The sequence below is a fragment of the Lynx canadensis genome, chromosome E2 (genome assembly GCF_007474595.2).
Source record: "Lynx canadensis isolate LIC74 chromosome E2, mLynCan4.pri.v2, whole genome shotgun sequence".
Classification (NCBI taxonomy): domain Eukaryota; kingdom Metazoa; phylum Chordata; class Mammalia; order Carnivora; family Felidae; genus Lynx; species Lynx canadensis.
Window position 1 is genome coordinate 595,466 of NC_044317.1, and position 23,331 is coordinate 618,796.

At 59.4% G+C, this 23,331-nt stretch overlaps 1 protein-coding gene across 3 annotated transcripts; it reads right to left on the bottom strand.

The window, feature by feature from the left end:
• Positions 1-1,014: 1,014 nt before the first annotated feature.
• On the bottom strand, positions 1,015-21,847 carry DPEP1 (dipeptidase 1). Of its 3 annotated transcripts, XM_030298902.1 has the most exons (11): positions 21,648-21,846; positions 7,521-7,725; positions 3,668-3,800; positions 3,287-3,419; positions 2,988-3,138; positions 2,739-2,808; positions 2,223-2,399; positions 2,035-2,119; positions 1,879-1,954; positions 1,483-1,618; positions 1,038-1,404 (listed from the first exon to the last, which is right to left on the bottom strand). In XM_030298902.1, the coding sequence occupies exons 2-11, from the start codon at positions 7,622-7,624 to the stop codon at positions 1,237-1,239; spliced, it is 1,233 nt and encodes a 410-aa protein (XP_030154762.1). In that variant the 5' UTR covers positions 7,625-7,725; positions 21,648-21,846; the 3' UTR covers positions 1,038-1,236. The 3 variants fall into 3 exon arrangements, with proteins under 3 accessions (XP_030154760.1, XP_030154761.1, XP_030154762.1); XM_030298900.1 differs by having other exon boundaries at positions 1,015-1,618; positions 21,648-21,847; XM_030298901.1 differs by lacking the exon at positions 21,648-21,846 and adding an exon at positions 17,633-17,993 and having other exon boundaries at positions 1,015-1,618.
• Between the last annotated feature and the right edge of the window lie 1,484 nt (positions 21,848-23,331).

Sequence of the window (23,331 nt, forward strand, 5' to 3'; positions counted from 1 at the left end):
AGGCGGAAGCCGCTCGCGTCCTGAAGGGCGTCCGTGCTGCAGGGTGCGTGCCCCTGCCTACTGCCTCTATGGCAGTTATCAGGGCCCCAAGACACCCCCCCCCCAGTTTTATTTACTCCTCAGGAAGGGGCTTTTGGAATTGGACAGCAAAGCACTCCCCGGGACCAGATATGTTTCTGGTGTGGCGCCCGCAGCTGTGGTGCTCTGGAGGGATCCGGGTCATTTCAGGACAAGTAGTGAAGCCTGGGGAGAAAGTACTTCCAGGTTAGCAGAATTCGTGTGCTGCCTCCGCAGGCCACCAGGGGGACCCTCCCCACAGTCTCCACCAGACGAATCCCCTGTGGCCCAGTGGGGGCTTTGGGCAGAATCTGGCCAATGCAGGACAGAGACCCTTACGTGCGGTTTCCTCCTTTAACACTGAATCGATCCTAAGTAATCAGCAAATACCCACAAATGTCCCTTCTGGTCACAGATCTGCCTGGGAATGACAGGGAGGGACCGTCACAGGGGTGGGGGAGCCGAGCAGGCACCTGTGGGCCGTCCACCTTCAGGTTGGGAGCCGCAAGGGGCCGTCCACCTGTTTGTGGGGGTCTTAGGGCCCCGGGCGCTTGGGCACTGGGGCTCCTGCTCAGGAGTCTGAGGCCGTCCAGACAGAGCGTTCTGAGAGGCTCCGGCCTGGAGTCGGGGGGTGGTTCAGCCCTGCTCCAGACCTGGCTTTCCCCTCTGAGAGCAGCTGAGCCAGGCGGCAGGGGTGTGGTCACACGTGTGTGTGCGTAATGGTGTGGGGCACGCAGGTATACATGAGTGTGCATGTTCATTCACATGGTGGTGGCGGGGGGGGGGGGACCTGAAGCCCGGACCGTGTGTTTTTAGACTTCAGCAATGTCCATGCAAACCTCTTTCCAGAGGACCCAGGCACGCCTGAGTCTGGGGGTCTAGCCTGGGACCATCTTGACAAAATTTGCCCTGGGTGCTCAGGAGCCCCCCTCCGCACCCCCGCAAGGACTGGGATGCTGAGAACACACAGCCTCATAGCCCGGAAGGGGTGTTGCCTTTATTAAGGGTCCACTGTGTGTCTGTGTCTGGAACTGTCCACGGCTTCCTGCCCTCAGCTGAGCCCCGGTGCCTGCTCAGGAGAGGCCGGGCCTCGTGCCTGGGGAGCCGGACTCTCCCTGCCCCGATGCCACCATCTCCCCGGGGCCGGAGGAGGACCCTAGAGGTCCGGGCCCCAGGGCGTCACAGAAGGCCCAGGCCGAGGAGGACGGTAGTGAGGGAGGCCAGCAGGGCCCCTGGCTGCCGGTGGAGGCTGGGGGCCTCTGAGTAGCCGTACATCGTCCTGCAGGAAGCCTGCAGCTGGTCCGCCGGGATGGGCTCCTCTTCAGGACGTCGTGTGTGATCGCTCACCTGGGGACAGACGCTGCTTGGGCCGCCTGCCCGCCTTCCGGCAGAGAAGGGCGGGCGGGTGCACCGGCCTCTCCTTACCTGTTCCACTGCCTCAAAGACCCTGAGCAGGTTGTTGGCCAGGGCGCCCCTGACCTCCGCCTCTGTCCACCGCCTCCTGAGTAGCTCAGCCACCAGGTCTGGGTACTTGGACACATCCTCAAGCCCCACGGGGAGCCTGAGGTGAGGGCAGAGAGAACCAGGCCCTGCGTCCCAGGGGTCAGGGCCTCGGGCCTGTCCACCTCCCCACGACCCCCTGTGGCCCCCACCCCAAGGCATCGGGGGGTCCAGTGCAGTGGCCTTCAGACCCAGACGTGCTGGGCCCGTCCAAGCTTCAGACCCTCATGACATGTTTGGGCGGGGGCGGGGGTGGGGTGGGGTGGGGGACGTGGTGTGACCTTCCCAGGTCAGCCACAGGATGTAGGCCTTTCCCCTTACCTTGAAACACCATCAAAGTCCCCACCAAAGCCCACGGCTCCAGCTCCTGCCACCTTCTTGATGTGGTCCAGGTGGTCTACCGAGGAAGGCGGCGGGTGTGGGTCCCGGGAGTGGCCCTCCCCCGCCCAGCTGCCGTGGCCACTCACACGCACCAACCTGCTACTTGGGACAGGGTGGCTTCCTGTCTGCAGGAAACGTAGTCGTTGTAGAAATTAACCATCACCAGGCTGCCCGTCTGGTTCTGCCCAGGAGAACAGTGGAGCTGTGGGCACGGGAGGAGGCGGGGCACTCCGGGACCACCGCGGGGAGGGGCGGGGAGGGAGGGCCGGCCCGCAGCCCCTCACCACCAGCCGGAGCACGTCGTCGGGCACGTTGCGCCGGTGCTGGCACAGGCTGTAGGCCGAGGAGTGGCTGAAGATGACGGGAGCCGTGGACAGGCGTAGGGCAGCCTTCATGGTGGCCACGGACACGTGGGCCAGGTCGATGATGACCCCCAGGCGGTTCATCTCCTTCACCACACTCTGCGCCGACACAGGGCTCAGGGGTCGGGAAGGCTGCACTGGCCACACTTTGTCTGCACACCCGGGGTTCACCGCAGCCCCCCCACACACACCCCACGAGTCCCGGCATGGCAGGCGGGACATTTGGGAAAGGTCCCCTCGCTGGCCAGGCGTTCGTGGACTCTTCAATGGCTGGAAGATGCCCAGCCGCTCCAGCGGGTACCCACCCTGGGATGGCCCTGGGGCTCCAGTTTATAGGTGAAGAAATAGGTCCTGAGAGGCGAGAAACTGTGTCCTGGGTCACTTCTCTGAGGGTGACTGTGGTCCTTGCCTGACGCCCCCCCCCCCCCACCGCCTTACCTCGCCAAAGCGTGACAGGCCTTGGCTCTCGGCCTTGTCCTCTCCCGTGTCCACCAGCCAGTTGTCAGCCCTGGGAGAGCGGAGAGCAGGTGTGCCAGAGAGGGAGTGGTGGTCGTGGCCCACCCGGATCCAGGGCACTCGGACGGGGCGGAAGCAGCCGGAGGAGAGCAGGGCCGGGGATCGGCCCTGCCCCGCGGCCCTCCCCCTCCCCCTCCCGCGCGGCCTGGCGGCCTCCCCGGGGTCACCTACCACGGCGTATTGCAGCTGTGGGTGAGGGTCAGGTACCGCATGCCCAGGCGGTGGAGTGTCCGCAGGACGCCCAGGCTGCTGTCTATGGAGTGGCCGCCCTCCACGCCGACAAGGCTGGCCACCCTCCCCTCCCGGAAGGCCTGCCGGATGCCTGTGAGGAGAGCTGGCTGAGGGCGTCGGGCACCCGGGCGTCCGGGGAGTTTCGACGTAAGGCACACCCGGGCGGCCCTAGCCACCCTGCCCGGGGCTGGGGCGGGCAGCGGCAGGGGCTCAGGAAGGCGGGCCGGACCGGGCCCCACCTGCGCTGTTGGTGACACACACAAAGGTCTCCGGATACATCTGGCACATGCGCTGGATGACGTCGATCTGCTCTAGGGTCCTCTTCACGGCATCCTTGTTCTGGGTGTCGCAGGGCGTGTACGCAGACCAGAACTAGGGGCCACGGGGGAGGGCGGCTAGGACCGCTGGCCCCCGGCCCCACGCCACACACGCTTCCCTCCTGCCCCGGGAGCCCTGGGACGGCCTTGGTGGCCCGCCAGCGTCCCCTTCCAAAGACTTGTGGCCCCAAGGGCTCAGGAGGGACACCGCCCCGGGCACGCCTGCACCCTGGCCAGGACGCGGTGGAGAGGGAGATGGGTGGACGCCGGCGTGAGCGAGCGTGGGGCCGGGCTGAGCCATACCTGGCCCCCAACAAAACCAGCCCTCAGCTTGGGGATGTTGGTGTGTGTGTTGGCAAGGCTCGTTAGGTTGGCCCTCTCGCTCTGAAGCTGGTTGTTGAACATGGTCAGCAGCCTCCAGGGCAGGTCATTGTGCCTGGGGGTGGGGGTGGGGGCGGGAGAAAGGGCCAGGGCCGAGTCAGGGTGGCCACTCAGGCTGGGGGCCTCCGAACTCCCTCACAGGCTGGGAATTAGAGCCGGCCACAGGACTGGCGGATTGCTCGTGATCCGAGCACGCCTACGCGCAGGTGAGTTGCTCGACTGTGCCCCACACCCAGGCCGGGTGACTGTGAGTGGAGAGAGCCTCTGGGAGGTGTTCCCTCCAAGGGCCTTCCGCTGCCCAAGAGGCAAGGGCAGATGTTTGTCTCCAGAATCGTCCTAGGGAACGGGCAGGGTTCAAACCACCTCCATGAATAGTGCTGGTTGACACGGGCAGCTGGGCGGGGGACTCTTGAAGTCCTCCCCTTGCAGGGAGGGGGCAGGGAAATGGGGCTGTGGCCTGTCTGGCACCCCCCCCAACACACACCCCATCCTCTTGGGGCACCGGGGCCTCTGTGACAGCTCTGCCCATCCTTCTATGCTCCTATGGAGGGAGAGAAGGAGGGGAGGGAAGGAGGAGGCGAATGGCAGGGGCCGGTCTGGGCTGCAAAAGCAAGAACCCACAGGGCTGGGCAGATTCAGCCCTGGACCCAGGAGCCAGGAGCAGCCTCGAGGGGGAGAGACCTCTGGGCTGCCAGCACCCCCTAAGTTCACACATGGAAGAAGCAGGGGACGGGGAAATGCAAGGTCTCAGACCTGCGAGGTGCAATCTGCACTTGGATCAGCCGAGCCTGGAATACGGGACACCCGTGGAGAGCCCCTGCGGGATCCCTGATGCACCAGCGAGGGCGAGGGGCCTGGTGCCTCACCCACCCTCCCCTCCCGCCCCACTCCCGCTCCCAGCCCCGTCCCAGGGGCCACTGCTCTGTCTGAGGGGCCGCTTCTGCTTTCGAGACCCCTCCCCCAGCTCTGTCCTCAACCCCCATCCAGTTCCCATCCCCAGTCCTGGCTCCTGCCTCTCTGGCCTCAGTTTTTCCACCTGTAACATGGGGACGCTTTGGTACTTGGCTCAGAGACTAAACTGTGAGCGCCTGGACCTCCTCGGCCAGCCGTCCTGGGGTGAGCCTTTCCAAAGCAAGCTGGCTCCAGACTCTGGAAGCCCCCCAGCTCTCTCGAGGGCCACCGCCACAGCTGTGTTTTGACGTGGTCGGGTGTGGGCTGGTGGTCGGAACGCCTTTGCTGACCGAGCGGGGCACGTGTAGGTGAGCCCAGAGTGTCCGTGCCTCTGGGCAGCACTGGGCAGGGTCCCTGGAGGGGACGTTCCTCCCGGCCTAAGGACGCCCCACCCTCCAGCCGGCAGCCAGGAACCCACCGGGGGGGAGGGGCACTTTGCTCCAGCCTCCTCCCCTCCTGCCTTCGCCGGAGCCCGGAGTGGGGAACAGAGGTCACATTTGCCCTGCGGCCAACAATGCCCTTCTGGAGCCTGGATCCACCCTCCTTATCTGCGTGGCCTGGGCAGCACCCCCAGTGGTCAGAGGACCCTGCTCCTACTCCAAGGGGGGAGGTGACCATTCCAAGCACTTGAATGACAGCCAGCTATTGTAAGAGCGACTGCTGGAGGCCCGCTACCCACTCTCCGTCTTTTTCTTGGTAACAGAACCGCCTGTTTTTAGCAGGAAACCTGGCCATTTGAAATAAAGCGACTTCGTGTCCCTTTACTGCTGGGTGTGGCCATGTGACTAAGTTCTGCCCTTTGACAGCTCCCAAAAGCTCTCCTTGACTCGCTCACCCTTTGCCCTTTCTATGTCCCTTCCTCCTTCATGCTGGCTGGCATGCAGACGTAAAGGCCGGGGCTGCAGCGGCCACTTTGAAGCCTGAGGTGGAAATGATGGCCGCTGTGTCACACTGTGGAACAGCCAGGACTCCGTGGGGCTCTTTCTCTTGTTGAAACCACTTACCTGAGTCTCTTACCTGCAAGAGGAGCTAATATCACAGTGTCGGTTTGGGTCCTGTCACCTGCTCTTCACTGTCTGGCTCTTGGGACAATCCCGATTCCCAAATCCCAGCTCCCTGAGAATTCCGGGCTGTCTAGGCTCTTGGAGCCACTTACCCCTCCTGCGGTCCTCCCAACCCCTAGCACCTGACCTTGCACCCCGCTCTCTGTGCCCAGCTGCCCCCCCACCCCGGTGGGTCCTCAGAATGAAGGAGCACCTTCCCGGGCTCATACTGTTGGCATCTTCTACCAGACAGCAGGGGCTCCATCCTGGGTGGGAGCCCAGGGCAGCAGCCTCTCGGCAGACCCCTCTTTGCCTCACTCCCCTTGAGTGTGTACGAGGGGACCCCAGGGCCAGGAAGGAGGTACGGGGGAGGAACCAGGGGCAGATGGGGAAGGGCTGGCGGCCCCTCCCTTCTCTAGGGCTGCCACAGCTCCCTGGGCTTCCCGTATAAGGACACACCCCATTTTCTCTGCCTTTCTTGCAGACTATTTTGTCCAACGAAGCCCAGAGGCGTCTGCCAAATAGTCACGACCGCAACATTTATCACGCACTTACTGGGTGCCAGACAGGCACAAACAGGTGCTCCCCTAACACTTCCAGCGCCCAAGGGTGTGTGTGTATGTGTGTGTGTGCCACACGGCCCTTCAGACTGAGTGCCCAGGGAACGGGGTCCTCGCTCCCTGCTGGTATGTTGGAAATGGGACAGGAAAGGAAGCGGGAGGGGCAGGGGTGTGTGTGCCCAGGTGGCGTTTCACACGGGGGCCGGGAGAGGTAGCCCAGGGCAAAGCCCGGGAGGAGCTGAGGGAGGCAGCGTGGACATGGGGACCGGCAGGGACAGCACGAGCCTGCCTGGGGCACCCGGGAGTGTGGGGATGGCTGGGGAAGGCAGTGAAGGGTCTTGGGGTCCATTGCAGGACTTAGACAATACTCTGGGCTCAGTGGGAGCCGTGACAGGTGGGGAGTTTGAGCCAGGGGACGGGAGCTGGTACTTCTGTCTCCCAGACTCCCTCTGGCTGCAACCCTGAGACCAGACCTCCGCTGGTGGAAGGAAGGACAGGCAGAGGCTCACCGGATGACCCAGCAGAGGTGGAGATGGGGGCAAGGGAGGAGGGCGGACGCACCGGGCATTGGAGACAGGCCCTGCCAGCTTGGCTGTGCATCAGACACAAAACCACAAGGTGTCACCAGGGTCTTGGCTAGAAAGGGGTCTCCCTCTGTGGGGGTGGGTGGGTCAGCGGACACGCAAGTAAGGTCAAGCTGGGCACACAGCACAGAGGTGACCCGGGGGCCCTGTGCCTGAGGAGGTCTCCCCAAGGCGGATGCAGGAGAGGGAGAGGAATGAGAAAGGTCTTGGAGGAGGGTTAAGGAGGGGCCTCCCAGGGGAAACTAAGGCCCAGGGAGGGAATATGGCTCCTTGGGCTACATGGCTAGCTCGAGGCGTGCCCTGGGCCAGGCCCCAGCCTCCTCTATCCCCAGCACCCACTCTGAGCTGGGAGCTGGCACCCAGGGTGCAGGGGGTCAGCTTGTAGGGCACCCCAGGAGCTGCTGAGGGCCACGGGGGCCTTTTAACTGCTCCATTCCCTACAGACCATCATCCGCTGAAGCCTTAGGGGGGCCCTAAGAGACCCCACGAATAAGCTGAGGCCAGCAAAGGCAAAAGCCATGTTGTGGTTGAAGAAACTGAGCCCCAGCAGAGATAAGGCAATGTCCGTGTCAGGGTCACATGAGCTCCTAGCCCCTCCGGCCCCGGACCCCCCGTCCCATCCCCAGTGGCCACTTACCCGTCAATGACAGGTGTGCCCCGCATGATTCTCTCAGCCTCATCCCGGAACTGGTCTCCAGTGCAGACGGCCACCAGGGCCCAGAGCCACCAGCTGGTCCCCATGACACAGCGCCCAGGGGCCTGCTTCGAGCACTGCTCTGGCACGTCTGGCCTCGCCTGGCCGGCCTGTGTGTGGGGTCCAGCCAAGGCTAGAAGGAGCTGGTCTGTGAGCCAGAAGAGAGAACAGAGGCCGTTGGTCCTGGTGATTATTGCCGGGAGATGTCCCATTTAAGATTCATTCCAGTGTTCAATCAGTAACCAGCACTCCCTCGGGAGGGGGGTGGAGGATGGGAGGTCCTGGACCCTGTGGGCCGGGCGTTGCTGTCTGGGCCAGGCACGGGCATGGTAGGAGGCTGCTGACCCCAGGGGAGCAGAGCCAGGGTGAAAGGGCAGGCCTGGGAGGGGCGACCCTGGGTAAGGTCTCAGCCTGCATCAGCGGTACTGTCTTATTCCCTCTGCAAACAGATCTGCCTCTTGTAATGTTTGCCTGTGAAAACAGTCTTACATCATCACGGGAGACGGAATGCAGCCCCCCAGGAGGCTCCCATCATACCACCCACTGCTGGGGGTCGGGCCCTGGCTCCTGGCCCTGCCACCGTCTGGCCGTCCAGCCACCCGCACTCTGGCTGCAGGCTTCTGGCCGAGCAGGCTGGACTCGGCGGGTCAGAAATCTGGAGGGTCAGCGTTTCCTTAGCACGGAGGTGGCTCTCCAGGCTTTCTGGGCACTCAAGGCTCCCGATGTCTTTGTTGGAACCCATGGATCCTGGTCCCAGGGCTGGGCCAGCGTCCAGGGTTCCAGTGGGCGCCCGGGCTGGGAGAGAGCCAGGCCAGGAAGGCTGCTGAGAGGTGTGGGTGAGGCAGGGAGGCTCAGGAGGGCAGGTGGGCAAGCCTGGGGGTGGGGGTCCTTGGACCCCATCCCTTCAGCAGGCTCCCTGATGCCTCTGCACCTGGACGGAGCTGGAGCCTCATGCAGACCTGCCCTGCGGAGCCCCCCCCCCGTGCCCCCCCCCCCCAAGGATGGATCCTTCCACCAGCCTGAGGAGGGAGGTCACGTCCCAGCCCCGGCTCTGCCCATTAGCTGAGTGTCCGTGCCTGGGCCTAGCCTGTGTATTCTGTTGAAAGGGCAGCACGAGGGGCGCCTGGGTGGCGCAGTCGGTTAAGCGTCCGACTTCAGCCAGGTCACGATCTCACGGTCCGTGAGTTCGAGCCCCGCGTCGGGCTCTGGGCTGATGGCTCAGAGCCTGGAGCCTGTTTCCGATTCTGTGTCTCCCTCTCTCTCTGCCCCTCCCCCGTTCATGCTCTGTCTCTCTCTGTCCCAAAAATAAATAAACGTTGAAAAAAAAATTTAAAAAAAAAAAAAAAAAAAAAGAAAGGGCAGCACGAAAGGCTGCGGGGAGCACGGTGCTGAGGGTAGCGGCCCTGGTCTGCTCCAGCTCCTCCGCACCCCTTGAGAGGAGGAGCAGGGACCCAGGGACATCCTGTGTGCCACTGGCCCCAGACCCCGTGCGAGACTTTCTCCGCCAGGATCCCCATCCCACCAGGGTGACCCTCACCCACCCCCCACTCCGGCCACAGGCTCTAAGCAGACCGCGGGCGCTGGGGAGAGGCGCTGGGGAGGGTGACGAAGCCCCGGGGCCAGCTGGAACCACGAGTCTCCGCGGAGGTGGCTGGCACACACCTGCTTGCCCTTGGCCGTCTTCCGCACAGCCACTTGGTCCACTCACCTCCAACCTCCCGACCTGTCTCCTCTGGGCCTGGACGCTTCCGTGGGCGGGGCTCTGGTCTGCTTACACCGGCGGGCCGCCCTCTCCACGGGGTCCCTTTTCCCGGGATCTCTCCCGGAACCCGTTCCCTGCTCTTATTTTTTGCCTGCCCCCGATTTTTCTGTTTATGTTTAACTTTTTTTTTTCTTATCCGTTTTGTTTCGGAGTTGGGTCCTCAGAACGTGTAACTGTATTTGATTTCTCAGCCTCGTCTGAACACGCTGTCTTTGCACGTGATCATTCAAGCCAGAATAATGATGGTGATGGTGCTGGGCCCACTGTTTCTTGTCCCATCTCGAAGCTCCTCCCCTGTTTCTTGCTTTAGCCAAAATTTTCAGGGTATTTCAATTCCCTGTCTCCGGGAGTCTCACTACTTTGCTAGCGGTGATATGTGTAACAGTTGTTATTTAAATCAGTATTTCTCCTTCAACAGAGAAGTCCTTCCCAGGAGGTTACAGCCAGCGGTGGGCTGAGCCCTTGATTTAAATGTAACTATGTAACTACACCTTGCCCTGGATCCAGTTTCCTGTGCACCGTATTTGCTCCTGTCTTGAGATATTTATTCTAACTTATCTCTGGCTGGTCTACAGTACTTTCTTGGGCCATGCCCCAGGAACACTTGCATCCCGGTGAATTCACGCAGGGGCTTCTCACGGCCACTTTCCAGCACGGCAGCCACGGCAGCCACGGCAGGTCAGATTCCTTTGTACACACACAGTCTCGCGGCTGTAAGTTCTCCTCTAACCCTTCATCCGTTGCCACACAGCTCCATGTGTCTGTCCTTCGAAACCTGCCTGACCCTGGATTTTGACCTTCTCTCCATCTTCAAGTTCAGGATTCGTTTACGGTATTTATTATTATTATTATTATTATTATTATTATTATTATTATTATTAAATTCTCTGGTCAACCCTTTGTAATACTTTATTAGTTTAAAAGCCCAACAGAAAAGGTCTTAACATACCCTCATCCCACCCCGCGGTGGGAGGTGTACGCCATCACCCCTGAAAGGTGGGCTACGTGGCTGTTCCTCTTTTCCCAGCTTTGCTCGTCACACCTTGACTTCCTCTTTCCCCTCACAAGTTTGGTTCTCTCCTGTTGGTCCCTGGTTCTCCCAGGTACCCAGGTAGCACAGGGCTGGTGGAGTGTGAGGAGAGCCAGGCATTAGCTTCACATGCAAATTTCAAAGTGGGGGGGGGGCACAAAAACTTGAGCCATCGAGGTCAATAGTATTTTCATGCAATATTTCTAAAAATAAAAATTTGTGCAAAAAAAAAAATCCATGCTGGACAAAATATAAACTTTTAAGTGCAGGCAGGGCCCATATTCTGACTTTTCCGTTTGCCCCCAGCTCCAACACAGTCCCACCTGCCTCTAGTCTCAGGGAACATTCACATTCTATTGGCTCAGGACAGAGGACAGCTTTCCAGGAGCTGAGCTGTGGGTGTGACCGTACTTAGGTGCTGCCCAGAGGAGAGGACTCAAGGCCACCGGGATGCACCAGGTGGGAGGAGCCATGCAGCCTTGTCCTAAGAGTTCACAGCGTCACACTGAGCACGAATGGCACTGAGCCTGAGGGCAAACCTTCTGGGGGCCCGGGTTCGGGTGTGCATCATTCCTTTGACTCACACGCTGTGAGGGACAAGGCAGCAAGCCTTGCGCGAGCTGCTCAGAGCCCTCAGCCTCAGTATCTCTGTGAAACAGAAGTCATTCCAGTCCTGTTGGAAGCGCTAACGTGTAGAGCTCCCAGCGCACCCGGCGGATCAAGGCGTTCTCAGCTCCCAATTCAGCTTGCTTGTTCCATATGGTTTTATTGTTCACCTGGAGTTTCTGGTTGCTTTTATTTTTTATTTTTTTTCATTCCACTGGGCGCTGTTAATCATATTCTCTATCTTCTAAGCTCTGTGCCTCATACCTACAGCCCCTAGCTTTGGATTGATGGTTTCCACTTAATTTCTACACTACGAGTCTGCCTCCTTTTGGGTTTATGTTCTTACTTTATTAGAGCTGGTCCTCAAATCATTCCTTAGTAGTGGGTGTGTGGGAAGTCCAGATTGGAGTCCCCGGGGGTTTGCACATGGTTAGCAGTTTTGCTGGACATGTACCACTGAGCTGTAAACCATTTTCCCTTGGAGCTTGAGGGTGTCCGCACTGTGTTGTTGATGGGGCATCCAGTGTTGGTCTGAGCCCCGGGTCTTTCTGGGGAGAGGACATGTTGCTTTTTCTCCACAATCTTCGTGAGTCACGTCTTTGTCCTGGGGTTCTGCAATTTTTCCATGGTGTGCCTTAATTTGAGGCTCTATTTTTCATTCAACTAGCTCAACCCTCAGGTTTACTGATTGGAAGTCTCTTTCTGCCTTTATCACAGGGCACCATTTCTTCTCTCCCACTTACTCTCTCTCCTCTCTCCTGGCCCTGCTCTCCACCAGATGCCGGATCTCCTGTGTTCATCCTTTGTGTCTCGTTTTAGGTTTTCTTGTGCTTTTACTCTGTGTGCTAAGAGATTTCCTCAATTTTGACTTTCAGCACTTGCAATGTTTTCTTTCAGGGATCATAGATTTAATCTCCCAAGAGTGGTCTGTGGTTGATGTTTTCCCCTTGGCACTCTGTTTTTGTTACGGAAATAATGTCTGATATCGGGGGTTCTGTTTTCATCTGTTTACCAGACGATTGCTTGTTTCTTCTGAACTCGTTTTTTTCCCGTACTTTATCCGGACCTCGTGTTGCGTTTGCACACTTCCCTTAACCACTGGCCATCTTCGTCACTTCACATTGAAGAAGGCAGTGACAGCAAAGCTGGGTGTGCTGTGTGCACCCAGACAGCCTCCTGGCTTCAGATTTGGCATGAAATGAGCACGAGGGAGGGTCACATCACACAGGGGACCCCTTAACGCCAGAACTCGACTCGGGCACTTGTAATGCAGCTCCGATTTCCAGACAGACAAAAATGTTAAGGGAGGCCCTCCCGGTGTTCTGGTGTTTTCCACCTGGCTGTAGGATCCGTGCATCCATGTGAACAGCTCCCTCATCACGTCCACCCCTGCAGCGTCAGAGCCGAGTTCCCTTCTGGTTTCTCCTGGGCGGGCTGTCCCCCTCCCGCCCCTGCAGCCCCCCCCACAAATATTCCCGACGGGTCTCCCTTCTCTGCTTCATAGATGGCCTCTTCCAGCCTGTTTTCAATCCCGGAAACGTGTTGAAATCTGAGTGCTGATGGATGCTTTCCATTCTCTGATGTCGCAAGTTCTGTTCTCAACCCGAATGCGCCAGAACGGGGGACGTGCGTCTCAGCCTCCCACTGTGGCCTGGAGGACGCTGGCGTGGTACCACAAAGCCTCGTCAGTGTTTGCTTTTCATTCCAGTCGCCTCCACTTGGCCTGGTTGCTGCACATGGCACCCATCTTTTTGTAACTTTTATTTATTTTATTTTTACGTCTGTTTTGTTTTTGAGAGAGAGAGAGAGAGAGTGAGTGAGAACGAGTGGGGAGGGGCAGAGAAAGAGGGGGGCAGAGGATCTGAAGCGGGGCTCAAACTCATGAACTGCGAGACCACGAATCAGGGTTCCAGCCAGAGTCGGAAGCCCGACCGACTGAGCGAGGCAGGCGCCTGCGGCCGTCCTTCTCATCGTCATGCTGTAGTGGTTCAGGCAGAGCCAGGGGCTGGCCTGGCCCAGGCCATTCGTTTTTAAGGTTCACTGTGAGGAGGGAGGTCAGGGCTTTGTGAACAGCACACACTTCAGAAACAGACAGTCCTGGGTTCGAACCCCTGGCCGTGGCAGACTGCATTTTCCAGAGACGGCTGCACCATTGCCTCGTGGCCCACAGGCTCTCCTCACCGTGCGACGCTGGCCCGTCTGTGGAGAGGTGACTGGCTTGACCTACCAGCCGCTAGAAGGTGGGAGGTGTGACTTCTGTGCTCCTCCCTGGCTCTGTCTCCTGGGACAGTCCTCCGGAAACCTGGCCTGGCTGCTCTTGTCAACAGGGCCAGCGCGGTGTCAGCCGACGGCCAGGCACCAGCCTTCCGGTCATCCGAGCAGCACCTCCCGGCTGGTGTCTGGCCCCCCTGACCTGATGAAGCCCCAGCTCGCAGGAAACGGTGGTGCGGACACGAGCCCTGTGCACTCGCTGCCAAGTTTTGGGATAATTTGTTATGCAGCAGCAGAGAGCTGACACGCTGGCCATTTCCCCGTGACCAGTGACTTTGGTTTTCTTGTCTGTGGAGTGAGGGTGCACGGTCCCAACCTCACGGGCCCTTGCGAAGCAGCCTGCCTTCCGCTTTCCCCTTCACGACGGCCATGTTATCTGTGCCCCAGGACTGCTTCCCCGTAGTAGAGAGAAGCCTCTTGTGCCCATTCACATCTTGGTCTCACCCAGACGACATGGGGCTGGTGTGGCTGGTCCTCAACCAGTGGGGTGGAAGCCAAGGACAGGGCTCTTGCCAGCTGGTCCCCGGGGAGGCCGCCCTGACGCCCCCTCTCAGATGCTCCTCTCCTCCTGGCCACGGAGAGGGCCACGGGGCCACTTCCCAAAGAAGCAGACTCCTCCCAATCCTTGCCTCAAGCCCTGCCTCAGTAGTTTGCTTTGAATCGTCCCATTTCTTATTTAAGTAAAGGGCAAAGTGTTATTGGTTGGGAAGTCAGCACCACTTGCCATAAACAGAAAGAACGCAGTGATACCCAAAACAACTGACACATTCAACGCAATGCCTATCAAAATAACACCAGCACTCTTCCCAGAGCTGGAACAGACAATCCTAAAATTTGTATGGAACCAGAAAAGAGCCCGAATAGCCAAAGCGACCTTGAAAAAGAAAACCAAAGCAGGAGGCATCACAATCCCGGACTTCAAGCTGTATCACAAAGCTGTAATCATCAGGACAGTATGGTGCTGGCACAAGCACAGACACTCAGATCAATGGAACAGAATAGAGAACCCAGGAATGGACCCACAAACATATGGCCAACTGATCTTTGACAAAGCAGGAAAGAACAACCAATGGAATAAAGACAGTCTCTTCAGCAAGTGGTGCTGGGAAAACTGGACAGCGACATGCAGAAGAATGAATCTGGACCACTTTCTTACACCAGACACAAAAATAAACTCAAAATGGACGAAAGACCTCAATGTAAGACAGGAAGCCATCAAAATCCTCGAGGAGAAAACAGGCAAAAACCTCTCTGACCTCAGCCGCAGCAACTTCTTACTCAACACGCCTCCGGAGGCAAGGGAAACAAAAGCAAAAATGAACTGCTGGGACCTCATCAAAATAAAAAGCTTCTGCACAGTGAAGGAAACAATCAGCAAAACTGAAAGGCAACTGACGGAATGGGAGAAGATATTTGCAAACGACCTATCAGATAAAGGGTTAGTATCCAAAATCTATAGAGAACTTATCAAACTCAACACTCAAAAAACAATACTCCAGTGAAACAATAATCCAGTGAAGAAATGGGCAAAAGACATGAATAGACACTTCTCCAAGGAAGACATCCAGATGGCCAACCGACACATGAAAAAATGCTCAACATCACTCATCATCAGGGAAATGCAAATCAAAACCACAATGAGCTACCACCTGACACCTGTCAGAATGGCTCACATTAACAACTCAGGCGACAACAGATATTGGCGAGGATGTGGAGAAAGAGGAACTCTTTTGCATTGTTGGTGGGAATGCAAGCTGGCGCAACCGCTCTGGAAAACAGTCTGGAGGTTCCTCAAAAAACTAAAAATAGAACTACCCTAGGACCCAGCAATCGCACTACTAGGAATCTATCCAAGGATACAGGTATGCTGTTTCGAAGGGGCACGTGCACCCCAATGTTTATAGCAGGACTATCGACAATAGCCAAAGTATGGAAAGAGCCCAAATGTCCAACGATGGATGAATGGATAAAGAAGATGTGGTATAGATATAAATGGAGTATTACTTGGCAATCAAAAAGAATGAAATCTTGCCATTTGCAACTATGTGGATGGAACTGGAGGGTATTATGCCAAGTGAAATTAGTCAGAGAAAGAGAGATATCCTAGGGCTTCACTCATACGAGAACTTTAAGACAGAACAGATGAACATAAGGGAAGGGAAACGAAAATAAAATAAAAACAGGGAGGGGAACAAAACAGAAGAGACTCATAAATATGGAGAACAAACAGAGGGTTACTGGAGGGGTGTGGGAGGAGGGATGGGCTAAATGGGTAAGGGCACTAAGGAATCTACTCCTGAAATCACTGTTGCACTAGATGCTAACTTGGATGTAAATTAATTAATTAATTAAATTTTAAAAAGAAGAAAAAGGGGCGCCTGGGTGGCTCAGTCGGTTAAGCGGCCGACTTCAGCTCAGGTCATGATCTCATGGTCCGTGAGTTCGAGCCCCGCGTCGGGCTCTGTGCTGACAGCTCAGAGCCTGGAGCCTGTTTTCAGATTCTGTGTCTCCCTCTCTCTGACCCTCCCCCGTTCATGCTCTGTGTCTCTCTCTCTCTCAAAAATAAATAAACGTTAAAAATTTAAAAAAAAGAAAAAGAAAAAAGAAAAAAGAAAAAGAAAAGAAAGAATGCAGTGAAAATAAACACGTGGCAAGGGAACAGTGCTGTTGAGTCCCAGCCTGAGCCGCAGGGCGGTCACACTGGTGGTGCTACAGCCTTCCCGGTCACCGTCAGGGCCCAGCGGGTTGGCAGAACCTCCTTGCAAGCCACCTGCCCAGACAGCCAGGGGGCCACGAGCGCTAGAGGCATCAGGTCCCCTCAGAAGCACCGGGGAATGAATTATCAGCTGAAGCTCACCAAAGACTCTTCCAGCAAAACAGCATCACGATGTGGGGCCCAAGAGAGCCCCCCACCAAAGTTTCTCCCGCGCTCACGCCTCCAACCTTCCAAGGGAGGTAGCTCGCAGCAGCACGGAGGTCCCAAGACCCGTGACCCACCATCCCGCATGGACACACAGGCCGTGGCGCGTGAGCAAGCAGAGGAACGCACGCACCGACACGCGGGTCGCAGCCTGCCACGCACCCGCCGTGTGCGCGTGCATTCACACCCACACACGCACACAGGAAAAACAGCCCGACACATCCCACGTACACACACACAGCTAGAGGCACACACCCCTCACGCGCACGCGAACACCGTGTCCGATCGCCCACACACAGCACTCGTAGCAAACTCGCGCAGACCCCATCCACATGGAGACGTCACTGCGTCCGCACAAATGGACACGTGACCCGCACACTCGCGCACGAACCGCGGGGGCGAGAATGCTTGGACTCATCCTACGGCCACACCTGCGGACCTGTGGCTCACTCACATGGTCAGCAGACACTCGGCTACCCGGGCGTGTGCACGTACGGACACACACGCCAGCACTGGACAGAAGCCCACTCACACCCAGACGTCGGCACGTGTCGGTGATGACGCACCCGCATGCTCAGCGCAGGCCGGTCTTTGAGTCGGTGTGCGCCACCTGGCCCCCACGCTCGCCTCAGCGCACGCGGCACTGCCCTCAGCCCGTGGCCACCCTCGGAGCCCGGTATGCAGTGCCCCCAATCAGCTCGGAGGGAGGACGGAGCAGGTGACACGTCCCCGGGAGAGCTTGGGGTACAAGGGCAGCTCCAGCCATGGTCCCAGGCTACCCGGGATCGGGGCGTCCTCAAGCCCCTCAGCGTCCCAGGCCCAGCTGCGAGGCCACCACACTGACCTCTGTGCCCCCCAAAGCCTCACTCCCCAGTCTCCTCACAGACGACACCTGTGTCTGCCCGCCCTTGGGAGTTGTCTTCAGGCTGGTGGCTTTGCCACAGCCCCCCTGGTCCGGTCTCGTCCCCTACTCCCCCGGGGAGACCACAAGACCCTGCGGGCTGCCCCCACTGTTCTGGGCCTCGCGACCCACCGTCCACACAGAATCGGGTCCCTCCCTCAGGGGCTTCCCCCAAGACGCTCCTACGAGGTCCTGGCCCCTTAGCCTCAGCTGGGAAGGGGGCTCTGGCCTTGTCTCACCACCTCTCGCACCTCAAAAGTGACGTTCTTGTCCATCTGCTGGCACCGGGTCCCCTGCTCCTCTTCCCCTCCTCTTTCCCAGGAACCCCGGCCCCCAGCCCGTTGGGCCCTTCCCGTCCCCCACTCCCAGTGTGCTCACGTCTCAGGTGTGGCTGAACTTGTCTGTCTCTCCCCAGGTCGGGCTCAGAGGCCTCACTGGGCATACAGCAGGCACCCACTAGGGAACGCACCCCAACCAGGTGGCTCTCCGGCGGTGGAAGGAGACACGTCTCCTGGACCCCCTAGAACCCTGGCCCCAGCCCAGTTCCCAGGCTCCTGGGACTCACCGTGGACAGGACGGCGCGTCTGTCTCCGCTGCTTGCTTGCCGCTTCCAGCTCATGAGGGCTGGGGGTTGTTTCTGTTTTACTTAAGTTCGTCCCTCCCTCCCTCGAGCTCTCCACCCAGCTTCCCTCTCACATAAAAAGCCACCTCTTTAAAAACAAATTCCCCCGGGGGCCTCCGCAATGCACCACTCCACGAGAGCGGGACCCAGGGGCTTAATGTCTTACACATGTCAGCTGGTTGTAGTTTCTACATGAGGCCTCAGTCAGGCGTGCGCGTTTGGCCACCCACCCCCACCCCTGGGCCCAGGCAGGCAGCACTGCATTGAGTGATGAGGAAGCAGGGTCCCCCAGACAGTGATGTGGGGGTGCTGTCAGGCAGGGCGTCGACGTCAGGTGGGAGGACCGTCGGGAGGGTGCTGGGGGCTGGAGGCTCGGAGGGCACCCAGAACCCTCCCACCAAGCTCACCCCGACTGGGGATTCCCACCCGGATACTTTGTCCCTGCCCCCTAGCCTCTGCCCAGTGTCCTCATTCCCCGGGGTCGAGAGGGACCTTCTGTGCCCAGTACAGGAAGAGGGTTGGCCCTCGCCTGCCCAGAGGCTGGGGGCCCTGGTATCCGTGCGTGTCGCAGGGGGAGGGTGATCTCCCCCACATTCCCAGCTATCAGAGGATCAAAAACAGTCATGAATCAGAATGTCCTCTGGCAGAGCCTGGGGACTTTCGAAATCGGGAAGATCTGTGTGGGGCCTGGGCTAGCTGGGGGATGCCTTCACCAAGTGGCTTCAGAACTCTGAGGCTGGGCTGGGGGGCTCACGCTGGAGGACTCCCTCTGGCGGGCAGCAAGTTGTCCCGACCCCACAGGGCAGGGGCCACGCAGCCGGGCCCACGCTGGGTCCCAGCAGCCCGAGGCAGGGACACAGTAGCGGGCACAGCCCCCTGCTCCCCTGCTCCGGCCCGCCCTCCACCCTGGCTGTGGGACCCTCCTGCGCCACAGTCACCTGTCTCTGAACGGGAGCAGCCCCTTAGGCACCGCGCGGAGGGCTCACACCAGACTTAGAGAAACGCGTCTCAGTGATGAGGCCTGGGGTCTGGGCGGGAGGGGGGGGATCTGGACCGAGGAGGGGGCTCTGACAGAGACAGGGATCCAAGCTGAGGGCAGAGCTGGGAGGGCCCGCCGGTAAGTGGTCCGGAGCGGGGGGCGGGGCACGGCTCTCCTCCGGGGAAGGTGGAGGCGGGCTGCGTGTCCTCTGGGCCTCCCGGAGGCTCCAGCCCACCCGGTTTTGTTCACCCTCTCTGCCGTGTCCTCAGCTTCTGGAAAGAGAGTATAGGAGGACAGTTACTGAGGACAGAGGAGTGGGGTCGGCAGATCGCAAACGCCGTTCAAGCCTGTAAATACCAGCTGTCCCCGCGTGGGCCCTGAGCCGCCTGTGGCCACGCCACCAGGTGCCGGACGGAGTTCCCCATAAAGGACGTTCAGGTGTCTTCAGGTGGCGGCTGGGCTTGGCGTGTTTGAGGGTAGGAGACACCCGTGGGTAACTTGCAAGGCTGCGCGCCGGGCCGGGTCCAGGGTTGCTGGGTCCTCGATTCTGAGGCCAGCCCTCGATTCTGAGACCGCCACGGTGCTGGAGGCCCTAGCTGAGGGCGCCTCCCGCAGGGGTGAGGCCGCCTCAGCAGCTGTTCGGCCAGCAGATCCCTGTCCTGAGAGGCCGACGGTCCTGGGCGCGGCCCCACATCCATAGCCCCTTGTTCCAGCACAGTGACAGGGCAGCCCTGGTCATCCCCTGGATAGCTCCGCCTCCCAGCATGGTCACTGAGCCCGGCCGTAGCGGGCGGCCTGCTGGCCTCGGCCCCTGGACGATAAAGTGGGGAAAACCGTGCCCGGCACGGGGACGCTGTAGATTTGAGGAAGACGCGTGTGAAGTGCTCAGGCACTCTTGAGCGCTACGTGTGGGGACCTCTGGGTCCCGTTTGTGAAATGGGCCGAAAGCCCTAAGGTTGACCCGAGGCTGGCGGGCACTCTGGGTCCTGGCCAGGGGCTCAGGCTCCATCCCCCTCACACCCTCACCCCTCAGGCACAAGCCCCAGGTGTCCCTGACCACCCCCCTGCCACCTTCCGCTGCTGTCCTCTGTCGGCCGGGTGGGCTCCTGCAGGTGTGGCCCAGGAGGTGACCGGGTGGGGTCAGCACCCTGCAGACCCCGGGGGCCCAGGACTGCCGCTCAGGTGCTGGTAACCCCCTTTCCCAGCTCTGGAAACTGGGCCATGGTGGACACGTGCCCGGAACACAGGGTTCCAGAGCAGTGCAGCCTTGAGTTACCACTCAGGACAGCATGAGAGGAGAAGGGGGCCCGGACCGCCCCTGCCTGCCCTGTCCCCCGGGTGCCCGGGAGCCCCTGGTTACACGGAGGCCACTCTCTGTGGCTTCCCGGAACCATCCCTGTGCCCCTATTCCTGGCGGGTGCCACACTCGGATGTGTCATGTGGACCCATCAGGACCTTCGGTGAGTCTGCCCTTCTACAGACAGGAGACCGAGGCTCTGTGCTCCCAGGGGCATGTCTGGGAGACACCTGCATGTCAGGGGCACCAAACGTTCCCTCCTGCCCATGACACCAAAGCACCGGCTACCTCCTTGGGGCGGGACGCAGGTCAGGGACAATTCTGAATCCCAGGGGAGGCTCCACGCGTTACGTTAGCCTCCGCCCCCTGAAAACAGCTCTACCGTATATGAATGTTGCCACTTCCAAGCTCCCCGGGCACCAGGCAGTTTCGCCCCGCCCGCTGGCCTGGCTCACACCCACCTGTCCCCACACACGGCCCTGAGCCCCGGACCCTGGCTCCTACTGTGCCTGTCCCTGTCTCCCTAAGATGTTCAGGGAGGCCCCTGAGGTCCTCTCCCCTTCATACGCAGGGAGTTCAACTCTGCCCCCTCCCAGAATTTGTGACAGAGATGTCCAAGGAAAGAGGAGACTGCGTGAGAAAAGGAAAAGTGATAGACTCCTTATTTTTTTTTTTTTTTTAATTTTTTTTTTTCAACGTTTATTTATTTTTGGGACAGAGAGAGACAGAGCATGAACGGGGGAGGGGCAGAGAGAGAGGGAGACACAGAATCAGAAACAGGCTCCAGGCTCCGAGCCATCAGCCCAGAGCCCGACGCGGGGCTCGAACTCACAGACCGTGAGATCGTGACCTGGCTGAAGTCGGACGCTTAACCGACTGCGCCACCCAGGCGCCCCTAGACTCCTTATTAAATAAGTAATCTTTAAACCATGATTTCACATGATGTAGAACTGGCTGAAACAGTAATTCCAAGGGGACACGAAGGGACTGGAAGGCGTGCTGTCCTTAGGGGTCACTGCTGCTGTGTTAGGTCTTCAGGAGGGAGGCGGCCCGGGCCAAGGTGGGAGGAGCAGGCCCCAGTGACCAGCCAGGCAGGGTCCCTGGCGGGGGGCTCAGAGCCCACCCATCCCAGGTCCTCAGCTTCAAGCCAGGTGACCATGGGCTGCTATGCTCCAGAATATGTCCTTGCTTCCGAAGGGAAGACAAAAGACTAGACTACATTAGAGGCAAAGAATATGTCCTGAGCATATTTTGACTCTATTCTGGGAGTTACTGTTGCAGGAAGGTCTGGTTCTGCCTCATGAGGGCAGAACATTCTGAGGGCCGCTTTGCTTTTCATTCACGCCTTCATTAATTCAACAAGCCCTTTCCGCCTGGTGGAGAGACAGCAGTGGGCAGGGCAGGGACCCTGCTCTCCGCCAGGCAGAATCCCAGGACAGGAAGACTTCCTGCAGGAAGGAGCCAGTCGATTGAAGCCTGAAGGGCAGGTAGCGAGGTGGGAACATTTGCGGCACAGAGGAGATGTAGGAAGGCGTAGGCTGGAGGGGCCTCAGGAGCCTAGCCAGCCTCAGTGGGTCTGGACCTCGTCCTAAGAACAATACAGAGGGGCTCTTGACTCAAAGACACGTCGGGCGAGCCTGTTTGCTGTCTCCAAATGACGGGGCTGACCACAGCTCTCCTACCTTCTAGAATCCCGTTTCCAAGGCCACTCGTCTCCTGGCTGTGTCCTGCTGAGACTGGGCTCCAGAAGCAGGGACGAAGTTCTGGACAGAAATCCCCCAGGCAGCGGCACCCCACTGACCCCCAGCCTGCTCACCGAGGCCTAGGGGACGCAGGTGTGTCCCCACCAGGGGCTCTCCTGGCCCGGGCCAGCCCCTCCTCAGGACCTCACAGCTGGGCCAGGCTCCAACTCCAGCCACCTGCCTGCCTTCCCAGGCCTCTCCCCAGGATGGAGAAAATGCCCCGTTGGCCCTGGGTCTCTGAATGTGGGCAAGGAGGAGTGGGGGAGGGGAGGGGAAAGAGCGGGTCTGAGAGAACCGGATGGGTGGACGGAAGGCAGGGTCACACACACGCCATTAAATGCCACCCCCCCCCCTTGGAGGGCCCCTTGCCAATGGCCAGAACTGTCACCGTGTTGCTACAGGGAGACACCTGTACACATGTGGTGACTAGGCTTACTCCCTACCCTCCTCCAGTCAAAGACAAGTCTGCAGACTCTGGGGAACAAAGGCAGGGGTGCGGGGTGCACGGGGAGGGTGGGCAGCAGCCCACCGGGGAAGGAAGGGACGCGTTTCTCCCCGGGAGGGCGGGCCCTGTCAGTGCGGTTGTCTGAGCAGGATCACGTCCCTCAGCTGTGCCAAGTCCCAAGACACTTGGAGGGAGGCCTGCATGGGCGTCTCTGCCTCACTGGGCCCCAGCATCACTCCCGAATTTCCACCCATAGTGTGGTGACAGTGAAATGGAGAACAGGGGCTGTACTGGGGGGCCTCTCAGTCACTCCCACGCCCGATACCCAGCAGCAGAAGTGACCCTGAGGAGACCCACCTACAGGAGCTCGTGCTCAGTGGGGACGGATGTGTTCAGGGGTGCTAGAATGTCACTGCATCGCGGGGGCCCCGAGGGCCGGCAGCCCCTCTGGAGGACACGCCTCCCAGGAGAGAGCCTCTGCCTCCCCTCTGTGCTTGCTCTGGGGAATGTTCTGTTTGTTTCCCTCTTGTTCCCGGGACACTGGAATCCGATTTGACCTTTTGTCTCCAATAATTCCTCCTGAACATATCTGCTCCTTCAGGGAACTTCAAGCCGAGCTGTGGGACACAGCTGCCGGCCTCTATCTTCTGTTCAAGTGAGGGACGTGAGCGGCCCGCCCGGCTTCCTACCTGCCCAGCTTGGGGCTGGGCCTTCTCTGCTCAGCCACTGCAGGAGGGGCCAGGCAAGAAAAACAAGAATGTGTGTCGGCTCGCTGGGCTGGGCTCTGTTTCCTGCCTGCAGCCCCACTTAGAGTGAAAACAGCTGGATTAAGTCCCCAGTAAACAGGGGCAGATGGCAGAGTGCAGCCTGCCAGCCAAGCACATTTCGGAGACAGACACAGCCAGAAGCCAGTGCAGCTGTGCAGGACGGACTTCAGTCCGTGACTATTGCACGAGGGAAAAGAACTGGGGGGAAGGAGCCCCACTTCGGTTTGTGCAGAGAGACGGCGTCTTGCAGGCTGAAGGAGAGGCAGGGAGGGGCGGGCGGGGCTCGGGGGCCAGGCATGTAGAAATTTCCAAAAAGCGGGAGGGGCCCCCCAAACGGATTTGCCGCAGTCGTGGGCAAAAAGGGCACATGGGGGTGTGTGAGAATCCCGCAAGCCTGAGGTCCCCGGTGCCT

Bases quoted from the DNA above. Each gene is read 5' to 3' on its own strand.
- DPEP1 (XM_030298900.1), bottom strand. From the start codon at position 7,624: ATGGGGACCAGCTGGTGGCTCTGGGCCCTGGTGGCCGTCTGCACTGGA. The intron at 1,955-2,034 runs GTTGGTGCGTGT...CTTCCTCGGTAG, and splicing joins CACCCTGTCCCAAGTAGCAG to ACCACCTGGACCACATCAAG. The intron at 1,619-1,878 runs GTAAGGGGAAAG...CCCTCACCTCAG, and splicing joins GACTTTGATGGTGTTTCAAG to GCTCCCCGTGGGGCTTGAGG.